Source organism: Ursus maritimus, unplaced genomic scaffold, assembly GCF_017311325.1.
Source record: "Ursus maritimus isolate PB19 unplaced genomic scaffold, ASM1731132v1 scaffold_26, whole genome shotgun sequence".
Lineage (NCBI taxonomy): Eukaryota > Metazoa > Chordata > Mammalia > Carnivora > Ursidae > Ursus > Ursus maritimus.
Window position 1 is genome coordinate 10,068,208 of NW_024425119.1, and position 24,086 is coordinate 10,092,293.

Sequence of the window (24,086 nt, forward strand, 5' to 3'; positions counted from 1 at the left end):
TTGTGTTCCCTCTCTCTCTGGCTGTCTCTATCTCTGTCGAATAAATACATAAAATCTTAAAAAAAAAAAAAAAAAAAGAAAGTGATATTTGTGCAGAGACTTTAAAGAAGTACAAGAGTAGGTCCTGCAATATCTAGGGTAAGAAATATTCAGGTAAAGAGAACAGAAAGCTCAAAGGCCCTGAGGTGGAAGCATGCCAGTTATTATGAAACAAGAGAGAAAACAGTGTCCTAAATGGAATGAGTGAAGAGAAAAGCAGATTAGGTCAAAGGAGGAAAGTGGCTCAGACAATTGAAAAGGTCTTTTCTTTTTCATTTCAATTTATCTATATTTATTTTTACTCTGAGGTACATAGGAAGTCAAGCGGATTGTGAGTAGAGATCTGACATGATTTGTTTTAAAATTAAAAGAATCACTATGTTTGAAAAAGGAGCTTAGATGGACAAATGCAGACACTGGGAGATTACTTTGAAAATTATTGCAATAATTCAGGCCAGAGAAGATGGTGGTCCTCTAGCAGGTAAGTGTTTCCTCTAGCATGATCATTACTCTTCTTGAATTTACTCTTTAGACAGAAGTTCAGCTAGTAGCTATTTACTCTTTTCCGTCTCTTGGAAAAAATGTGTTTCCTGTTCATTCCCACGTACATGTCCGTGTAAACTGGTATAAACATGTATTTTAGGTATGGTGTGCTTGGACAACCTAGAGCATCTTACTTTTTACCATCATTTTGTTATCGTCACACTTTTATCTTTAAATCATAAACCACCCATTTACATAATAAATATTGTTGTTTGCTCTAAGTACAGCTGGACATTCCACATCCGGAATTATTTTTGATGATTATGACTCCTCAAATCATCCACTCCATCCTCAGGACCCAGGAGGAACTGATCAAACCAAAACCAAAGTTAAGACATTGTATCTCTTCAAAATCTCATCTTGCGCCTTAATTTAACTCTCAAATTATCTTTGCCCTTTCCAAATTTCTTTTCATTCCGTGACAATACAAGTTTGTATACTAAAAGGCATTAGGAAACTTCACCAAAAATTTCTATATCTTCTTCTTTTCAATTTTTAAACACTGAAGATCCCAAATTTATTCTTTACCATAGAACTACTACTATATACTACCTCTGCCGAAGTGCCAAATTCATGATCATTTTCTGATAGGGAGAGGGCATATTGTGATAATGTTTACTACACACGGCATTTGGAGGCCAAAGTTCTTTGATTATAATTTTTTTATTACAATGAAATTCACATAACATAAAATTAATCATTTTAAAGCGAAAAATCCAATGAACTTGACGCAATTTCTCTTCACATGTTAATAACCATGGGAAGGCTATAACACCCTCTCCAATAATATGGAAGTCCCCTTTGGAAATAAAAACAGCACTGGGGGAAAATGTAAGAGAAAATAAGAGACAAATCATCCTATGAGGAAATGTTCCAATAATACCTTTTAACGGTAATTATTGAAAAATTGCTAAAAACTGCAAAACAGTAAGCATAAAAAATAGTAAGACATGTTTTGCCTTCCAGAATGTTAATACCTCAGTGACAGGATTGTTTTTTGGTTTTTGTTTAAGATTTTATTTATTTATTTATTTAGAGAACATGCATGCACAGGGGGAGGGTCAGTGGGTGGGGGAGAGGAAGAACCCCAGCAGACTCCACGCTGAGCATGGAGCCTGACATGGGGCTCAATCTCAGGATCCTGAGATCATCACCCCAACCAAAATTAAGAATTGGATACTCAGGGCGCCTGGGTAGCGCAGTCATTAAGCGTCTGCCTTCGGCTCAGGGCATGATCCTGGCATTATGGGATTGAGTCCCACATCGGTCTCCTCCGCTGAGAGCCTGCCTCTTCCTCTCCCACTCCCCCTGCTCGTGTTCCCTCTCTCGCTAGCTGTCTCTCTCTCTGTGTCAAATAAATAAATAAAATCTTTAAAAAAAAAAAAAAAAGAATTGGATACTCAACCAACTTCGCCACCCAGGCCCCCTGGATTGTTTTGCTTTGTTGTTGGGTTTTTTTTTTTTCTATATTCATTACCAGATCTTTTTTGATTAATAGTATTTAAAAAGGAGAACACTTTCTTATAAGAGCAGTTACGATACTATTCCACATTATACAAGATCTTATTTGTCACAGATGTGGCAGACATATTCTCTGGGCTATTTAACTGAGGGGAGAAAAGAAAGAGATGGAGTTGCTGCTTTTTCATGATTTTTTTTTATCATAACCATATTGGTGAACAAAATACTAAAATAGCTCTGATTGTAGTGAAGATATTTTTTTCATTTCCTCATTTTGCCTTCCACCTGTGTCTGATACACTATTAGATATGGAGGAACACATCATGGAAACACATCATGTGTACTCCGGGAGCATTTTTTAAGGACAAAAAGCAATTCTAGTAGACCCAAAAATAAAGATCTTCTTGAAACACCAAGGTTTTATGGCTAATTCCATGTTAATATTAAGTCAGTGGTAGAATGAAAATTTAAGTTCAGCTGACCTGAGTCCATTTTTAGGGCTCTATTAACTACAACCTAATACTGGCCTGCCCATTCAGTTGGTAAGTGCAGAATCATAGCTTCTCCATTTTCAAATAAGATTAAAGTTGGCTGAGCTCTTTTGATATTTTCAACAGTTATTTTGACCTCAAAGATCTCTCTTTTCTGTTTTGTTTTCTGCCCTTCTTACTTTACGTACTTCCCTCTGCTCTTCCACACCAACATCTCCATCATTTTATTGACAACTTCTTCTCACAAATACTGTATGAGGGCACACTACAAAGTTGGTCATAAATTATTGACAGGTGAATCCACACACAATTGTGAGATGAGTTTTCTTGGGCTTCTGTGCTTCTGATTTGAAACCTGTTAAAATATAATGAGGCAATTAAAACAAATGTAAGAAATACTGTCCACTGTCTACATAATGCTAAAATAAATTGGCAAGGATATTGGTAAGGATTTGGTGAGAAGAGTTTCTAAGTGGTTATGTTATTGGAAAAGGAAATTTGAATTTAGATTGCGTTAGTTCTCAAATGGTAACAAAAGGGCCTTCATAATTAAGGCATAAAAATGACTCAAAAATTTTTAAAGAAAAATACTACTAGTCACATAAAATTAAATAAAGTTCCTAACAAATGAGAAAAATCATATAGTATTCTATAGACAGTTCTTTACTTATCTTTCAACCTCTTACCTAGAAGTATATTTATCAATAAAACAACAGGCTAGTGAAATTATCTTTGTGTATATTTAGTGAGTAGACCAAGCAGATGAGTTATTATTGAAAAGTATCTAGAACTAACTAAAGAATCATAGGGGCACCTGGGTGTCTCAGTCAGTTAAGCATCTGCCTTCGGCTCAGGTCATGATCCCAGGGTCCTGGGATTGAGTCCTGCATCAGTTCCCCTCCTCAGCAGGGAGTTTGCTTCTCCCTCTCACTCTCCCTCAGTGCTCTCCCTCTCTTTCTCTCTCTCTCAAATAAATAAATAAATAAATAAATAAAATCTTTTAAAAAAATAAATGAAGAATCATAGATATCAAGGCCATTTAAAGGCAGGGAAAATAGCATTATATATTTTGATGCATTCTGAAGACAGAATTTATTACAATACAGTGATAGACAATTATGATAATTATAATGGGTAAGTGGGAGTAGGGCTCTGTTCTATTTGCTCTTCAGCATCCTGAAGGAGCAGTGTTAATTAGTCAAGCTTAAAAGGCAACACTGATCTTCACTGTAAAGGCTATGGACTGGTACTCTTCATCTTGTGTGACTAGGCTAAAAGCATAAAACAACTTTGATTCAGGCCTCAGGGAGAATTCTGACAGATGTTCTCTAAAAGTTTTCCTTGATGTTCAAGAGTTTTTTTGGGTATGGACAGAGCCACATTAAATTACTGCCACCCAGGAAACCAAGGCCTACTAACATCAAAATGTCAATTTGGGCCCACTTTTGTGATTTTAGAAAGAGTCCACTAGTCATATATTTGTTTAAATAGCGAAAGAAAACTCAAGATAAACAAGTGCTATAAAAAAGTAGGACATATATTTTGTCAAAATTGTTAACAAATTCACTATGCTTGGGCTGGTGGAAGTGAAATAGTTAAGTGGTGTTTTAAATCAAAATGTGATCTTGCTCAGAAGTTTATATTATTCACACCCAAATAATGCCTATCAGAAGCAAATAAAAATCCACTCTGTAAATTTCAAATTAATTCTACAAACATTTAACATAATAATGTTAAGCACACTATCAAAAATAATCAGGCATAAAAAACAAATTATCTGATTAAAAATTGGGCACGGAGACATGAACGGACATTTCTCCAACGAAGACATCCAGATGGCCAACAGACACATGAAAAGATGTTCAATAACACTCATCATCAGGGAAATGCAAATCAAAACCACAGTGAGATATCACCTCACACCTATCAGAGTGGCTAAAATCAAAAATTTAAGAAACAAGTGTTGAAGATGTGGGGGAAAAAGGAAACTTCTTACACTATTGGTGGGAATGTAACTGGTGCAGCCACATGGAAAACGGTATGGAGTTCCTCAAAAAATAAGAAATAGAACTACCCTAGTATCTCGTAATCACACTACTGGGTATTTAACTAAAGAATATGAAAGCACTAACTTAAAGAGATATATGCACCCCTATGTTTATTGCAGTTTTATTTACAGTAGCCAAATTATGGAAGCAGCCTAAGTGACCAACGATAGATGAATGGATAACGAAGAGGGGGTATATATATATACAATGGAATATTATTCAGCTTTAAAAAAAAGAATGAAATCTTACCATTTGCAATAACATGGAGCTAGAGAGTATAATGTCAAGCGAAATGAGTGAATCAGAGAAAGACAAATACGATATGATTTCACTCATGTGAAATTTAAGGGGAAAAAAAACAAATGAACAAAGGAAAAAAGAGACAAACCAAAAAACAGACTCTTAAGTATAGAGCACAAACAAATGGTTACCAAAGAGAAGGTGGGTGGGGAAATGGGTGAAATAGGTGATGGGGATTAAAGAGTATATTTATCATGAGGAACATTGAGTAAGATAGAATTAATGAATCACAATATTGCACACCTGAAACGAATAAAATGCTGTATGTTAATTATACTGGAAGTAAAATGTTAAAAAATAATAACAAAATAATCAGACATATAAGAAAATCAACATGAATGAGTAATAGGAGAAAAACATAATAGAAACAGACATACATGAGTATAAGACATTGGAATTATCAAACACAAATGTTATAACAACTATATTCAGCATAATCTAGAAATTAAAAGATAAATTTGAAAATGTTGGAAGAAAGCTAACAATTATAAATAGTGACAGAGTAGATTTGACAAAGAACCAAATTGAAATTATAGAACTGAAAAATTCACTAAACAAAATTAAAAACTTAATGGAGGCTTTTAACACCACATTAGCCACAGATGAGAAAAAAAAACAACAACAACAGTGAAATGGAAGATAGATGAGAAGTAAACATATAAAGAAAAAAGGATAAAGGATTAAAAAAACAAAACATATAGAGTGCTGTGAATGGGTCTATAATGTATATAACTGGAATCCCAGAAGAAGGGAAGAAAGATAGGGTGGAAACAACATTTGAAGCAAGTTAGCTGAGAATTTTCCGAAGCTGAAAAAAGGCACCAGATTTAAAACATATATTACCTTCAAACAGCTGACCTTTCAAAAACAGTAATAAAAATATGAAAACATTGTAACAATATCTTTGAGTGGCTGAGAGAAACAAACTACACATTTCTAATTTTATACTCAAAGAAAATATTCTTTTAGAAAAGTTGAAATAAAAACAGTTTTAGACACAGAGAATTAAACTCTAAACTTTCCACTCTAAAGCAAATAGTAGAGTATTGTTCAGGTTTAAGGAAAATGGTTGAAGTGGAAGGTAGGAGAGGCAGAAATAAATCAGAAGCAACGCAAACCATAAACACTTGGAAAAGTCTAAATGAATTCTATATAAATCTACACATCTACTGTTTTCTAGGGCTAGATTTTTTACTGAATCTGAGATGCCAACAATTGTTGAGAGACTATTTATTTAACTAACACTGTGAAATAAATTCATCTAAGATGGGAATTTAGTAGAAAACCCTGCAGAAGCTGGAGAACAAAGGACTCTTCTGGTGTAGGAATAAATGAAAACTAAAACTACACCCAGAAAGAGTAACGGTGAGAAGTGCATGTCTCAATCTTGCCACCAAGTGGAAGATGACAGGAAAAAATTACATCCCCTGAGAAGTTGAACCACGGGCTGGGAGTTACACAGTTCTTCCATCTGAATCTATAATATCAGGGTATTCAAAAAAACAAAACAAAACAAAAAAACAAGCGGAGTGTTTTAGTAATCTCAGGTTTGTGGTGCCTCTCTTTGACTGGCAGAAGCAAACACTAATCCTTCGTGAGAGGGCTCAACTTCAGTTCAGACCTACAGTGATCATAAAAGGCCAGCAGTTGTAAGACAGGTGCCAATTGTAGAGATTTAAAATGTGGGAAAAGATGTGAGAGCATTAAAGTGCACAAAAATAATAGCATGCATATTGGAGAGGGAGTACACAGAGTAAAGAAATATTCTAGGGGCGCCTGGGTGGCACAGCGGTTGAGCGTCTGCCTTCGGCTCAGGGCGTGATCCCGGCGTTATGGGATCGAGCCCCGCATCAGGCTCCTCCACTATGAGCCTGCTTCTTCCTCTCCCACTTCCTCTGCTTGTGTTCTCTCTCTCACTGGCTATCTCTATCTCTGTCGAATAAATAAATTTAAAAAATCTTAAAAAAAAAAAGAAATATTCTAATATATTTTTATATTGCCCAGGAAGAACATTATAAAACAATTAATACTAGACTTTGATGAGTGAAGAATACGTGTTGTAATCTTTAGAGCAACTACAAAAAAATTAGTAAGAGTAAATTCTAAATTAAAATAAGAAAAAATGGAATCATAGAATTATTAAACAGTTCAAAAAGAGGAAAGACAAAAAAGAAAAAGTAATTTGAATGGGCTGTGCACCTGTACAGTATAAAAATTCTAAATCTATATATACCTAGTAATACGGCATCAGCACATCAAAATAGTTACAGAATTGTAAGTAGAATCACAGTGGGAGATTTTAGTATACTTTTCTCAGTAGGGGAAGAAGAAACAGATAAAAGTCAAAGAACTGCAATCACATGGAATATGTTCTCTGACCACAATGAAATTAAGCTGAAACCTAAAGCAAAGGGATAATTATAAATACAGAGATATTTATAAATTAAGAAATGAAATGCATTTCTAAGTAACTCATAGGTCAAAGAACAACTCAAAATGGAAATTAGAATATATTTTGAACTGAATGACAATAAAAATAGTTTAAAATTATAGTCTTTTTCTTTTTTAAGATTTTATTTATTTATTTGACAGAGAGAGAGACAGCCGGCGAGAGAGGGAACACAAGCAGGGGGAGTGGGAGAGAAAGAAGCAGGCTCATAGCGGAGGAGCCTGATGTGGGGCTCGATCCCAGAACGCCGGGATCACGCCCTGAGCCGAAGGCAGACGCTTAACGACTGAGCCACCCAGGCGGCCCCTAAAATTATAGTCTTAAATGAACATATTTGATGAAAAGAAAGGGGAATTTCAGGAGTCAAATGTTCATACAAGAAATCAGAGAGAGAATAGCAAAGTCAACACAAAGAAATTAAATGGAAAAAAGTAATAAAGATGAGAACTGAAATAAATAAAAAATTAAAAAAAAAAAAGGACACAGAGGAAAGAGAGAGAGAATCCACAATGCCTAAAAGTTCTTTCTTTGAAGAGAGAAATTGAATCGGAAAACACACCTACTGAGAATAATGGGAAAACAAACAAACAAACAAACAAAAAAACAGACACTTGCACATATGTACACACAGTAATAATAGAAACTTAGGAGAATATAATTTCATATTTTTCAGATATGAAAAAGAAAATAAATGACAATTACAATGAGGAAGACTTCAACACTTTGTGATGGTTCATTTTATGTGTTGACTTGACCAGCCACACCCAGATTCAACATTATTTTTAATTATATCTTGAGGGTGTTTCTGGGTAAAATTAGCATTTGTATCAGTAGACACAGGAAAGTAGATTGCCCACCCCAATGGGGGTGGGCGTCATCCAATCCACTGAAGGCTTAAATAGAACAAAAAGACCTCAGAAGGAGGACTTTGCCTTTTCCTGCCTCACTTTGTGAGCTGAGACGTCTCAGTGTAGTTCATCTTTTTCTACCTGAACCCTGGCTTTTATACCATTAGCTCCCCTGTTTCCCAGCCCTTCGTACCTGAAGGGAATTTAGAACCCCAGGTGGGGACCGCAGGCCTCCATAATCATGTGAGCCAATTCCTCACAATAAGTCTCCATGTATCAATTATTCCTCATTGTGTGTGATCAGTCAGGGTTCTTCAGAACCAATAGGAGATCTATACAGATCTTCTTCCCTAAAGAACCCTAGCCGCTGATCCACACACAATAAGGGAAAATTTATAATTATGCAAATGAGAAATATGTTTAAAAGTACTTTATAAAGTGTGAAATGTGGTTGCTTTCAAAATTAACAATAGCATGTGTCACACATTTACTAAGTGCAGGAGACTATGCTAAGTGATTTGGCTTTTATCTCCTTTCTCTTAAAATCCCAACAGATAGATATTATTTTTATTTTCATTTACAGATGAGGAAAGAGGCGCTCAGGTAGGTTGAACAACTTATCCAATTTCACACAGGGAGTGGGCCAATCATTGTCTCAAGCTGAGAACTGACTCCAAAGCCCATGCTCTTCACCACAGTTTTACAGTAACAGGGATGACTCCTAACTGGACTGCTTCCAACAGGTGCCAGGTGTTCTCCTGGTAAGAAAGCTGAGGAACATTTGTGTTGACAGCACTAGATGACCACTCAGCTCCTTTTGACCGTAAAGTTCTTCTCTACCCTCTTTTCTTTTTTTCCTGATTCACTCTTTTTCTCTTTCCTTCACCATTTCTCTTTCTCTCATTTTTATAAATGGCCCACAAATCAGATTCTTAACGGCTTGGCACGCTCTTATCTTTCTGAGAAAGGGTGTGAAGTTTTTTGTCTTTCCAGATACTTACAAGTTAGAGGAGAACACTGAGCCATCCTCCCAGAGCCATGGTCCTTCAGTCTGCTGGCGAGAAAGTCCTATCCAGAATGAATTATCAGGTCGAGAAGACATTTGCCTTACTATAAAGTCCTGTAGAAAAGCATAAAAACAAATGCATGTCAAAGAGTCACAGAGAGTGAGGCAGAGATGATAGAGATAAAAAGATGGAGAGAGTCTTACAGACATTGAGAAAGGGACAACATATTGAATCACCTTGGTGAAGAACGCATGCGTATACTGGCATCAACCTAGAGACGAGTGCCAATTACTGAATGCCATTGAGCGTCTCAAAAAGGATATTTCATTTCTTCAGAGTCTTTATTGTTTAATTTTCCAATAAAGAATAGATCCATAATGTCAAAATTATAATGCCTCCATGCAACTGGTCTGACAAGATCCAAGAATGACAGAGCCCCAAGGCAATTTTCATGGACAACAGGCCACTATCTTCTCAAATTGAATATATGAATTTATAACACTTTTGTCAAGAAATGCTTTGCAGAGTTAGATAAAAATATAAAAATAACTTAGTTCCACTTCATGTTTTATGAATAAGTAATTTGAGGTTTAATGATGACATTTGACAAATGACAGGAACATCAGAAAGCCAGACAGACTTCCATTGTCATTCCCTTTCTTTGCCACAATCTACTTCCGTTCATTTTCATGCAAACTACAACTGTAGGGTAAGGCAGGACAGAAACACAAAAGTTGAAAGGAAGTGAAAGTAAATGTAGGAGTTACAGATTGTTTAGATTTATAGTGTAAAGTGTTTCCTGACTATTAATCCCTTCTTATAGACCAACTGAGTTCTACCCTTCATTCATGATGCATTATAACTCCCACTTTTTCTGTAAAACTTTATATATCCAGGGATCTCTCTTTAAATTCGTATGTCATTGATTGCCAATACCAGATATTTAACTTTTAGCAGCCGTTTCTTTCTTCTTACAAACTATATAAGCATTGAAATAGCAAGGTTACTTTTTAAACCTCTTTGCCTTTCCCAGTATCTTGCAAGGAGTAGATGATTTATAAATGTATATTATTACTGCTATTTTCCTTGATGATAATGATGACAAGGTGGAGAATTTTCTATTTTACTCTATCAAATTTAAGAATTGAAATCCAAACCCACAAAAATGAGTAGTGGCCTGATTGTTATAGTCATGCAAACTTAGAGTGTATTTGAATAGATTTGCTTTAAAGTAAAACACACCGGGTGGTGCAGATGGTTAAGCATCTGACTCTTGGTTTTGGCTCAGGTCCAGATCTCAAGGTCATGAGATTGAGACCTGCATCAGGCTCTGCACTCAGTGCAGAGTCTTCCTGAGATTCGATCTCTCCCTCTGTCCCCCTCCCCGCCTCATGTACACACTCTCTCTATATATAAAATAAAATAAATAAAATCTTTAAAAAAATAAACTGAAAATATTTATTTTTTGAACTAATTAAAAGCATATTTTACTCAATACAAGCTGTTATTATAATTATGGAGACTACTAAATATGACTTTCTCTTAGGGAAAATTTTTTATAAGATTTTATTTATCTATTTGAGAGAGACAGAGGGAGAGTGTGTTAGAGAGAGAGAGAGAGAGCACGAACAGGGGGATGGGCAGTGGGAAGGGGATAACTCCTCTCTGAGTAGGGAGCCCGATGGGGGGCCCCATCCCAGGACCCTGGGATCATGAGCCTAAGGCAGACACTTAACCGACTGAGCCACCCAGGTGCCCTCTCTTAGAGAAAATTGTCATTACCTGGAATCTACCTCTATGTTTCTGCTCAATATAGACCACAGGTAATTATAACTGGAGTCTACACTTACCAGTTCTTCTGCACTGTCTATCTTCAGGAGGTCAGAGTGCAGTTGAGAGCATTGTCTTTTACTTCTATTCCAGGAAGCTAATGATGTGCTAAATAGATAACAGTTGTTCTTATGTATGATCCAATTAGGAGGACAAGAGCTGGAAAAAGCTCCTGGAAATGAAAGGTAAATACAATGAGGTTCATAACATACCGATTTGCTCTTTCAGTGCAAACACCATTCATCCCAATAATACTTAATAATCAATGAACTGCAAGTAATATATTCCATTTTCTGTTCAAATAATAGGGAATGATTTTTATAGAAGAGACCACTTTGAAATCCCTTCATTCATTTAAAATTTAAGAATGAATTAGCTATAAACAATGTTTTAGATAGTCAACCCTCTTTTACTTCTTAACCTGTCTTCTATGCTTTCACCTTTAGTCCAGAACTCCCTTTCTTCATGATAATTCTTAAAATAAATGAACTCAAAATCAATCTTCAAGATATACAGTAATTTCATGTTAACTTATTTTAAAATTTGAGATCCATTTAAGAATGCAACTTTCCTAATGAGAAACATATAAGAGCAATTATTCACATTATAGAGTATTGCTGCTTTGTGTCTTTAGCTACTTGATACAAATAGTGAGAAGATATGGGTCCAGAGATGGAAAATTGAAGTCAAAATATTATCATAGTCAATTATGATACAATGAAAAATAAAGGTCAAGTGTATATAAAATTGTAATAAAAGTAATGATATTGTATGATTAAAGAAAAACAAATAAAACCAGAGTTTTCAGGAATGTATCTATTACGTCTATGTCTTTTGTATATATTTAGTTCACATGCAATTCTTAATTCTTAGCACATTTTCCCTTCTTTCCTTTTCTCTCCCTTTCTTCCTTTCTGACACCCAGTTTCCTATTCTATCTATGGTACTTTAAAATGTCAATTCTCAAAGGTGGGAGAACACATTTCTTTGCTCTGCATCAAATTATACAATCTCCTACAGAGGTAGGAGAGTAGTGATCAATCCCGTAGAAAGTGATCTATTCGGGGGCACCTGGGTGGCTCAGCCATTAAGCTTCTGCCTTTGGCTCAGGTCATGATCCCAGGGTCCTGGAATCGAGCCCCGCATCAGGCTCTCTGATCTGCGGAAAGCATGCTTCTCCCTCTCCCACTCCCCTTGCTTGTGTTCCCTCTCTCGCTCTCTCTCTCTGTCAAGTAAATAAATAAAATCTTTAAAAAAATAGAGAAAGTGACCAATTCATTAGTGATTTGAAGAAAAAAATCTAACTTAGAAATGGTTGCCCAAATGCATGGGATGTTTATATCACTTTATTGTATATATGACAGGGGCATATTTTACTGAGATAATACTGATGTGTTCATTCCTTGAATGCATAATCCTTGTATGTAAAAGTACTGTCTTTACCCACCCTACTCCAGGCCTTAGCCCCAGTAATTAACTTTCCTGGGTAAAGGGTTCCATTCATCTTTTAATCCTGCCCTTGCCTGTGGTTGTGGGAGCCTTGGTAGGAGCCACATGGTCTTCTAAAGATGATTGTGTGGGTTGACTGTGGTTCTCTTTATTTCTTGATGGAAAGTTGTCATTCTTCAATGGGTTGCTCCCTGAATTGGATCTCCAAATGGCTTCATATACCAACAACAATTATAGTGACAGAAAAAAAAGTCATTCTACTATATTTAAAATTATAATTCCAAAATCCATATTTTTGTTGGAATACAAAGGGATATATTTTTCATTAATGATAAATAGATAACACATTGCTAATTGAGAGGTAGAAATAGATGAGAGATAGATAGATGATATATGATAGAATAGATGATAGATAAATAGATGGAAAGAAATTATTACTTCCATGAAGGTGTAGTAAAAAGGAGAAAAACAAAGCAGATAGAGAACAAAGAGTATGGAAGAGAAAGCAAGAGGCACATGTAATACCATCAATTGGAGCCATGATAGATTTGAAATAGTAATAAATATTCTATCTTTCTTCTGTTATTTAAAAATGAGAGCTCCTTGAGAAGACTCTGAAGGCAAATAATACCTTATTGACAATAGAACGTGTGAGATACAAAATCTAAAGGAATTCATTCACCCAACACAAAATGTCTACTTAGTAAGTACCTCAGTTAATCCCTGATATTATTCAGAAGAGTTTAGATTAAAGATCAATTTCCTTAAATCATGAGATTCATAACAATAGTTCATAGTCTTTTTAGAGAATTTATTTCATTAGGAAGATAAACACCATATTATACTTTCTTCTTCACCTCCACTGGTTTCCTTCCTTTAATGTATCTTGGGAATTTCACAGCTTTAAAATCAGCTATTCAAGGAAAATAGAGCAATATAGTTAAGAGTATGCATTTTTTAGAAGTGCCTGAGTGACTTAGTCAGTTAAGCCTCTGACTCTTGATTTCAGCTCAGGTCATGATCTACGGGTCATGAGATGGAGCCCCATGTCCGGCTGTGTGCTGAGTGTGGAGCCTGCTTGAGAATCTCTCCCTCTGCCCCTCCCCCACTTTCACGGGCTCTCTCTCCCTCTCTAAAAAAAAAGAGAGAGAGAGAGTATGCATTTTTTCAGTCAGATTGCCTAAATTTCTAATCATGGCCTTACCACTAACTAGTTTATGGCCCTAGAAAATCAAATACACCTCCCCACCTCTCACTTCTCTTACAAGTAAAATGAGTATTAATAGCACTGATTCAATGGGGTTAATATACCGATTCAATTAGATTATGCATGTCAAGCTCTTTAAAGAGTGCTTGGCACATAATAAATGCTTATCAAATGCCTGTTGTTGTTGTTGTTGTTGTTGTTGATCTCCTCCACCAATACTCACCCATGGTACCCAGGACCACAGCTATCACCAGTATTAACAAGCATAGGATTCCCAAAGTCACAGCAATGGGACGCCAACGAGGAGATGTAGCCCAAGTTACTAGGAAGCCAGAGGGAACAGAAATTAAAATGAAGAAATATGATAAATCACAGAGCACTTCAGTTATACAGTTCATCAAAATCTGGAAAATTCTAAAGTGAACCATTAATCACTGATATGCAGATAATCTAGTCATCTAGGATTATCTGAATTTTCCCTCACATTTAGCATACCTCTTTAAGGTTCTGGAACTATAATTTCAGCACAGTGCCCTGATATCTGTACACTCCTAATTTCAGTTTCACACTGATGGTCCTGACATTACCAGAGTTTCTGAAATCCCACTCATTTTTATAGAAGACAGCTCACTTTAGGGGAAATAGCCCCGGTTACTGAGGACAACCTTCTCTTTTCACTTATTTGTTGCATAGCCTTGGGTGAATTACTCCCTCTGTTTATTCATTTCTCTTTGTGGAAAATTGGGGTAATAATACCTCAGAGGATCATTGTGGGAACTAAATGAGCTAACACATAAAAGCATCTACTCTAGAGGCTACTAGCACGATATACGTAACTCACTGTTTGTCAACAAATACGTAGAAACATACACCTGCCTCCCTACATCTTGCATCATCCAATTTTTCTAGACCTCCTCAACTGGTTGAGCAAGAAAAGAATTGCATAAGTGATAAAGGGAAAATAGTTGTGCAATATGAGTTTCCATAAAGCAGAAGAGACCAAATTCTCATGTCAAAACTTATGAATAATCTTTCTCTTGATAACAAGAAACTCATTTTATGTTAATACCACTGCACCAAGGATATAGTTCTGTCTTTGAGGAAAAGCATTACAGAGAATTGCCAAATAGGAGAAGCATAGAGGAAACTACATGACTCATTCTATTAAGGGAGAGAGCTTGCAATGCCTTTCTCTAGATTTTACTCCTTTTCTATTATATTTAAGACTCCTGTTCCGCAAATGGAATCTTTTCATCTAGCACATATTTTTTTCTTTCACTAGTATACAAAAGAGTCCCATTTGATTAAAAAAAAATCCAAATCAATGTCTTACCCCAAAAAACACATTAGATTCATGATTCCAAACCCCATGACTTTGGAAGTCCCTTTGGCCTCTACCACAAAAATCACAAATTTGTTTTTTCCCTCACCTATCTTCTCTCTTTTCATTCTTCTCTTTCTTATCTCCAACATCCTGATGTTGTTCGTATATATTTAAGTTTCCATGACTTCCATTCTATGATTTACTCTTTTCTACTAAACAAGCAAGTCACTCCTACTGAAATTCTTACATCTTTGCATTTCATCACACTTATTTACAGTTTCTTACTGCTGGAGTGTCTATTTCTACAGAACAGAGAAATTGTATTTTCTTTTTTTTTTAAGATTTTATTTATTCATGAGAGACAGAGAGAGAAAGAGGCAGAGGCAGAGGGAGAAGCAGGCTCCCCGCTGAGCAGGGAGCCCAATGCAGGACTCGATCCCAGGACCCTAGGATCATGACCTGAGCCAAAGGCAGAAACTTAACTGACTGAGCCACCCAGGTGCCCAAGAAATTGTATTTTCTGCCATTATAATAATTAAATTAAATACTAATAATTAGTCACCAAATGCTTGCAATGAGGAAAGATATTTCAAAATATCTTCAGTGACTTCTGAAAATCTTTTAAAAGGTTTTCAGCTTACAAATCATAAATCTCTCAAATTTTCTCCAAAGAAGTGTTTTAGTTGATGAGAACAAGAACATTGAAGCAGAAAGAAAAGATACCTTTCTTTACGATCACAGGTCTCCCAGTGATGCCTTGAGAGTGGAAGTCTAATTGAGTATAACCATCTTCATCCAAATTTTCTACCTCAGAACGGGATTCCATTGTTCTACTGAGTTCCTGACTGACACAGCATTTGAGAGCTCTTCCCTCTCTTTTCTTAAGACAACTGCCTGTGGACAAAAGAGGATGTATGAGTCAAATCATGTGGGGTAGTCATTTACTGAGTTTTAACAAGTCGAGCTTAAGTAACTAGTCCAACCAGATATAGCCAAAGGCAGGAAATGAAAACCATGCTGTGGTAAGTTCCCATTTGTACCTTTAGATCCTGTTTCTAAGACTGATGAGTTTTAAGAAAAGCATAAGGCAGCACAATAGAGAGATCTTTGTTTCAGACCAAATATAAGAAAATATAAGAAAGAATTCATGAAACGTGAAGTCATACATGCAGTCATTTATTCGTGTACTTGCTCATTCACTGAACATGTATCAAATGCTCATCTTTTCAAATGGCAGGAGCTGAGGATATAGGGATAAAAGATACCTGTGAAGAAGCTCATTACCTAATAGAGGAAACCTACAGACAGGTATGTGAAGGATGCCATAAGGAGGTGTTGTAACGACAGAGAGGAGAAACAAATCTCTTTAGGATTTGTCAGGGATTGATAATTCAAAGTAGTAATTATTTATTGAACAATTACTCTGAGCTAGGTACCAGCTATTGCACATGTTTTCTCATTCAATCTCAATGTTCCAACAAGTCCATATGGTATATATTTATTTTATTTTTTTAAAGATTTTATTTATTTCTATTTTGAGAGAGAGTGAGAAAGATCACAGAGGGAGAGGGAGAAGTAGATTCACCACTGAGCCTGATGCGGGGCTCAATCCCAGGACCTCAAGATCATGACCTGAGCCAAAGGCAGAAGCTTAACTGACTGAGCCACCCAGTCAGTTTATTTATTCAATTTTCAAAAAAATGAGATATAGAAATTTTAGTCCCTTAGCCAGTTTTAAGAAGCTAATAAAAAAATTGAAGCAAAGAATCAAACCAAAGTGTACTTTTGCTGCAAAATGCATGATCTTTTCATATACTTATACTATAAGTACGTAGTCCCCCCTATATTTGTGGTTTTGCTTTCCATGGTTTCAGTTACCCCCAGGTAACTGTGGTCAGGAAGCAGATGATTCTCCTGATGTATCATCAGAAAGTCAATAGTAGCCTAACCCTACTTCACAAGGCCTATCTCATAGGTATGCATGCATAGGAAGAAGAAAAAAACAGTGTGTATGTGTGTGTGTGTGTGTGTGTGTGTGTGTGTGTGTGTGTGTGTATGGTTCAGCACTATCCTTGGGGCAAGCATCCACTGGGCATCTTGGAACATATCCCCAAGATGAGAAGAAACTAGTGTGACAGCTTATGGAGAATTCTGGGACTGAAATATTATGCAAAATGCCCAAATTAATGAGATATGGAAAACACTTATCATTACTGGAAACCAGAAAGGTACCCAACCCACTTACAAGACTATGAAGCAAGCAGAATGAAGGAGACATCTGAAAGAAAGCCAGACACTCATTAAAGCAGTGAGGACAGATTTCTTTCAGTAATACTATTATAGTGGAAAAGAGGGACCAGCATGAAGGAACTCAGTGTCCCCAAAACAAAATACTAAAGACTTTTTAAAGGTATGCTAAGGGAAAGACACTGAGTGGTATTAAGGGGTGTTAATCCACGTGAAGATTTGTTTGTTGGTGCTTATCGAGGAGAGAAATAAAATTCTCCTGTCTTTATGATGGTGGCAGCCATACATGTTAAAGCAAGATTGTGCCCCCGCTGAAGTTAGACTCTTACCCTCCCTCAGGGACTGGGAGAGTGAGCGTTATCTCTCTTAATTCCCTGAATGTTTGCACTTTGGAGAGATGGCTCTCAGGTCCTTGAAGAAATACTTTCAAGTGGTAGGTTTACTTTTCAAAGGTCAGAGAAAGGAATTATAATTGCAAGCTTTCTAAGGTAACTGCTATCACCAAGTTTTGACCGGAACAACAATAAATTTTCCTGGAATCACTAAGCTTTCTCAGGCAGGCATTTCCAGAGGGGGTGGGTGAGTTCAATATCATCCTAGGGACATTAAAGTGCCAGATGATGTCAAGTCTCTTAGTGCAGAAGTTTGGATGGAGATAGTGTAGCCAAGAGCTCTGCGGTTCTTACTAACACATATCAAAATGGAAGAGTCAACAGAGAGTAAATAAGAGAGTTTCTCCCTCTCACTTAGCCTGCCATGGAAGTTCTGCTAACTTTCTGTAGACACGTTGCAAAGTAGTCACGTGGATCTTAATCTCAAAGTCCATCAGCATCCCAGTTCTATAACTCGGTCTTTGGAAAACGGGATTTTTTCACAGATTGTGTATCTGGTTCAAGGAAGAAAGGTCAGCCTGCTAACAGAACAGTAATGAGGCGAGCACCTCCCAGGCAATAATAAAATGCTGGTTTTTTCCTGTCAATCCAGGCCCCCCTATGGGAGAATTTTGTGTAATAACTTTTATTTTCTAGGAATCTCTTCCTCTAATCACAATCCTAGAAAAACAATTGGCTCTCTAAGCTGTCAAAGAGATTTTCAATAAATGTAAACTTTAGTCTTTTCTTTTTGTCTAGAATTAAAACAATTGAACAGTAATTATACAAATCACTGACAAAGTGGAAAAAAAATCTCTCAGTATTTCAAGGGGCAGGAGGGGATCGGGGGAACAATCCATGTATTCAGAGAAAAATACCCCTGGTTAAACATTAATGTAAGAAACAGGCGAAAAACAAACCAATCGATTCAAAACAAACAACAACAAACACAGCAAACAACAATTATCTAATTCATATTCTCAGGGAAATTAAATTTGCTGAAAAATTGCATTCATACAAGTTTGTCTTAAAAGAAAACTGAAGGGGCGCCTGGGTGGCACAGCAGTTAAGCGTCTGCCTTCGGCTCAGGGCGTGATCCCGGCGTTCTGGGATCGAGCCCCACATCAGGCTCTTCTGCTGTGAGCCTGCTTCTTCCTCTCCCACTCCCCCTGCTTGTGTTCCCTCTCTCACTGGCTGTCTCTATCTCTGTCAAATAAATAAATAAAATCTTTAAAAAAAAAAAAAAGAAAACTGAAGAATCTGAGAAGAGTTCTTAAAAATGAAAAACACATTTTATAAACTAAAAATACAATTAATTGTATCAAGAGTCGGATTAAATGTTACATCAATAAGGCAGCACACTCAGAATAGCTGAATCAGTCCAGTCATGTTTTCATTTCTATATATATTGAGCTGCTGTCAACAGTAGCATTTGCTCCCGGAATTAAAGCTCAAAAAATAATATCTTTCCTACACAAATATCTGTTTCATTAGGTTTACTAGAATAAGGGTTAAACCAGCAAAAGAAAACACAAGAGAGCCTGAGGCATGTTCAGGGTGACTTTTTGGAAAACTTACGTAAATAAGTGAATAAAAATAAATAAATAGATACAAATAAATGAATAAATGAATTAAATAGAAAGTAAGATTATTAAAAAACAAATTAGCATTCACTTAAAACTGTAGGAAAAAAATATTGCGTCTTCAGGAGATAGCAACCTTCCAAAGTATCTTCCCCATTAATGTTCACAAATCTCCAAAAAAGTCCTCAAATTTCATCTCTAATTTGAAGGCTAACTTGGATCTCCTTCATCCCTTCTTCTCTCCCTCCCTCCCTTTCTCTCCCCCCTTCTATCCATTAAGCAATTAAACATCTATTAAACACTTACCGTATTCTCAGAAGACTGGATACAAAGAAGAATGAGACCCAATCCCCATCCTAATTGGTTTCACATTACATCTGGAGGAGAAAAACAAAACAAAAACAAAAACAAAAAAACCTTAAACTGTTTAAGTACCTCCGGTTTGGACAGACCACAAAAATTACTTAGCTTTGTTCACAACACATTCTATGTATAAGTCTTCTTCCTATTTATATATCTGTTGCTTCAGTGAAAGAAATTTTTTCAAAATGAATATGAACAAAAAAATGGTTGTAAGTCAGTTTTGAGCAAAGATGAATTGATGTCTAGATACACAGTCTAAACGCGAACATGTAAAAATGATTAATTTTGACAATATCATTGACAAATTTGGAGAAGGTAAGGGACACAAACAGAAATTGTAATATTATTGATTACGGTGACATACCTATATATAAGTATAAATTCCTCTCCCTTTCCAAAAAAATAAGGGCATTAATGTAAATGAAAAGATTTTATCCATTTAATTAGGAGTATTTTGTACAATGTTTATTATTATCTTTTCCCAATCCACTTTCTCTTTTCTGAATCTGTTTATGCTCCTGCTACCCTTTTGGTCCAGTAGCTTCATGGTTTCAGTTTGCCACATTGTTCACATTTCACATATAACTTCTACTACCCCTTCCACCTTGTGCCTCTTTTCTTCCATTTTAATGGGGGAGAAGTATATATAGGGTATACATCACTCTCTTACGGCACTTGTATTTGACATTTCCCAATCTCCCCTAAGAAGGGATGAATTTATGTGTCATTTTCTTTCTTTTTTTTTTTTTGAGATTTTTAAAATTTATTTATTTGACAGAGAGAGACAGCCAGCTAGAGAGGGAACACAAGCAGGGGGAGCAGGAGAGGAAGAAGCAGGCTCATAGCGGAGGAGCCTGACGTGGGGCTCGATCCCATAACGCCGGGATCACACCCTGAGCCGAAGGCAGACGCTTATCCGCTGTGCCACCCAGGCGCCCCTATGTGTCATTTTCTTATTGATAGATGCTTATAACTGTTTTCCTCACTAATCCTTGAGTTCTTTTTTTAATAATTTTTATTTTGTTATATTAGTTAATCCTTGAGTTCTTAAGCAGCGATGTACCTAGCATATTTAACACCCCGACTATTATTTTTGTTTTGTTTTATTTTTGATTTTTACTTTCCTCTCCTTTACACAACGAAATAGTTTTCAGTAATGCTCATGAAATGGAATGAATGAATAATAATGGTCAAAAAACACATGTAGGTAGTGAATTTTTTTTGTTGAAAGTTGTATATTAGATAGGGGTGTCTGGTGGCTTTTTCAGTTAGGTGACCAACTCTTGGTTTCGGCTCAGGTCATGATCTCTAGATCATGGGATCAAGCGCCATGTGGGGTTCTGCACTTGCAGGAGTCTTCTTGGGATTCTCTGCCTCTCCCTCTCCCTTCGCCCCTCCCCCAGCTCGCGCATGCACTCTCTCCCTCAAATAAATAAATAAAATATTTTTTAAGGTCGTATATAAAATAATGCCGATAAAAATTAAAATGTGTGAATAAACATGTATATTAAAATAAAAATAAACATTGTACAAAATACTCCTAATTAAATGGATAAAATCTTTTCATTTACATTAATGCCCTTATTTTTTTGGAAAGGGAGAGGAATTTATACTTATATATAGGTATGTCACCGTAATCAATAATATTACAATTTCTGTTTGTGTCCCTTACCTTCTCCAAATTTGTCAATGATATTGTCAAAATTAATCATTTTTACATGTTCGCGTTTAGACTGTGTATCTAGACATCAATTCATCTTTGCTCAAAACTGACTTACAACCATTTTTTTGTTCATATTCATTTTGAAAAAATTTCTTTCACTGAAGCAACAGATATATAAATAGGAAGAAGACTTATACATAGAATATGTGTGGAAAAATTTATAAAAATCCTATTTCACAGTGATTCCAGAAATTGCAATATTGTTCACGTCTTTGTTTTCTTAGGATACGTTTTAGAAACTTTCAAATTTCTCTGCAGGTTGAAAAACTGTATAAAGACAAACGATAATTGCAAATTGTCACATAGAATGAATAGAAGTAGCTCAAACTCGGTCTTTTGGACTTTATAATCACTGGGCAATGCTAGCTGTTGATTTTTCAAATCTACACTTTCAACACAGAAATATTCCTTAATGAGTAATTGCAAGCAATGTGAACCAAGTAGTACTCTGAGTGAACTTGAGCAATTCCAAACCATCCCAAATTGTTCCGCAACCACAACTAGTTCTGTGAATTAACTTTCATGTAGAACACAATATATACTAAAGGAAAAGGGACATAAAACTGCTAATTTGAAGCCTATGTAGATATAAATATAGATCTATATACACAGATAAGTTGATCCTCGTTGTTCATGGATTCCAGAATTACAAATTTGCCTACTTGCTAAAATTTCATTGTAATCCCAAATCAGTAATCAGGGCTCTTTCATGATCATTCACAGGCATGCACAGAATAGTGGAAAGTTTGATCCTCACTGTCGGGGAGGAAGACCTTCCTCTGCCCTGTGGTCCTTCTAGTTGGACTTACAATCAAACTACAGGAGACAAAGTAACAGGAGAAAATCAAACATAATAGGCGTAGGGAGCGGACAGAGATTCCAAAGATGAGAGGAAGACAAGAGGAAGCTTATACGAGCTAAGGAGATGGGGAGGATCTGAGGACACAAAAGGGAGGAAGGCCATTAGCAGGAAGGTGAAAAGAGATGTTTGGAAAAACAAGGTTGTCCTAATTTTTTTTTTTTTAAGACTTTATTTATTTATTTATTTGACAGCCATCCAGTGAGAGTGTGGGTCTCGATCCCGAAACGCCGGGATCACGCCCTAAGCCAAAGGCAGACGCTTAATGACTGCGCTACCCAGGAGCCCCAACAAGGTTGTCCTATTATGCAGGTAAGTTCCTTCAGTAAAGAGGAGTCTCTGTTCACAGCCCTTTGCCAGTTTCAGGCTTGCCTTTCCAACGTAAATTCAGGCAGCTGTAGGAGAAGCAGAGAGGTTTCCTGCATCTGCTGGGTTTCGATTTACTTTTTTTTTTTTTAATCTTTTTCTTTTTCTTTAAAGTTTTTATTTATTCATGAGAGAGAGAGAGTGCAAGCAGGAGGAGCAGCAGGCAGCGGGAGAAGTGGGCTCCCTGCTCAGCTCAGCAGGGAGCCCCATGTGGGACTGATCCCAGCACCCCGGGATCATGACCTGAGCTGAAGGCAGACCACCAACTAACTGAGCCACCCAGGCGTCCCTTAGATTTACTTTTAACTGAAAATACTCGCTATGCCAAAGTGGCCCATCTTGGGGCAGCCTGCCCTGGGCCCCTACAATACAACATGCCTGATTCCAGATGAGTTTGAACAAAACAACACCGCCTTCTAGTTCCAACTATCATACTATGAAAGAGTGTCCTTTTCACGGTCTATTTAGTGCCTTTTTTTTTTTTCATTCTTTGTAGGTAACTGCACTGCTTAAAATGCTCTCAAACATCGTGCTGAAATGCAGTGTGGCGTTCTAAGCTCAAGAAGGCTGTGATGCGCCTTACAGAGAAAATATGTGTGTGAGGTAAGCTTTATGCAGTCCTGAGTTACAGTGCTGTTGGCTACGAGTTCAATGTTAATGAAACAACATTGTATATTTGCTAAGGTGTCTTTAAAAAGAAACGTATCTAAAACAAGCGTATGTATTAATCTGTTGACAGAAACTGTTGTGACCAGATGTTACAGAAACGTAACCCTGTTATTTCCCCCAGAAGCAATAGTTATTCAGTGTTCGCTGTCACGTCATAGATGATAACTACTGTGAATAACGAGAACTGAGTGTGGAGATGAATAAACAGAGTTTTAAAACTAAACAATAATTACAAAAATTGTTCAAAACTTTGGGCAGCAAAATACATTTTCAGCGAGTATTTTATCATTGGCATTTTAAGTATTGTTGGTGATGAAAAGCGGACTGATTTTTAATAAATTTTGTTATGTTTTAAATTCTCTGCAGATAGTTCACTACCCTCACATCGCCTGCTTGACTATACCTCTCAGCCCCACTGGCCGCCTTTTTATCACACAAACACACCGATTTGCTCCTGTCTGAGAGACTTCGCACTTATACTTTGGCTACACGCTTTGCCTTCAGAACTTTGCATGCAGGATTTTTCCAGACAATCAGTTCTTAGTGCAAACATCACTCTTTCTGGGCAGTCTCCCCTGATTCCTCAGTCTGAAGCAGAACACATCAAGCGTGCTTTCCCATCATTCTGAATCACACCATTCTTTATTTTTTTCTTCAAAGCACTTCGTATTATTTGAAAATCACTCATCTGTTTATAATTAGACTCCCCCTGTTCACAGGTTTGTAAGCTCCATGAGTTAAGAATTTTGTTTGTCTTGGGGTGCCTGGGTGGCACAGTTGTTGAGCGTCTGCCTTCGGCTCAGGGCGTGATCCCGGCGTTACGGGATCGAGCCCCACATCAGGCTCCTCCGCTAGGAGCCTGCTTCTTCCTCTCCCACTCCCCCTGCTTGTGTTCCCTCTCTCGCTGGC

At 36.7% G+C, this 24,086-nt stretch overlaps 1 protein-coding gene across 6 annotated transcripts; it reads right to left on the bottom strand.

Annotated features, from left to right (window-relative positions):
• Positions 1-2,243: 2,243 nt before the first annotated feature.
• Positions 2,244-15,951, bottom strand: CLEC7A (C-type lectin domain containing 7A). Of its 6 annotated transcripts, XM_008697458.2 has the most exons (6): positions 15,720-15,944; positions 13,896-13,994; positions 12,540-12,677; positions 11,037-11,188; positions 9,181-9,299; positions 2,244-2,889 (listed from the first exon to the last, which is right to left on the bottom strand). In XM_008697458.2, exons 1-6 carry the CDS (start codon positions 15,820-15,822, stop codon positions 2,754-2,756), a joined length of 747 nt encoding a protein of 248 aa, XP_008695680.1. In that variant the 5' UTR covers positions 15,823-15,944; the 3' UTR covers positions 2,244-2,753. The 6 variants fall into 6 exon arrangements, with proteins under 6 accessions (XP_008695680.1, XP_008695683.1, XP_040498084.1 ...); XM_008697461.2 differs by lacking the exon at positions 9,181-9,299 and having other exon boundaries at positions 15,720-15,951; XM_040642150.1 differs by lacking the exon at positions 13,896-13,994 and having other exon boundaries at positions 15,720-15,945.
• Positions 15,952-24,086: the final 8,135 nt, after the last annotated feature.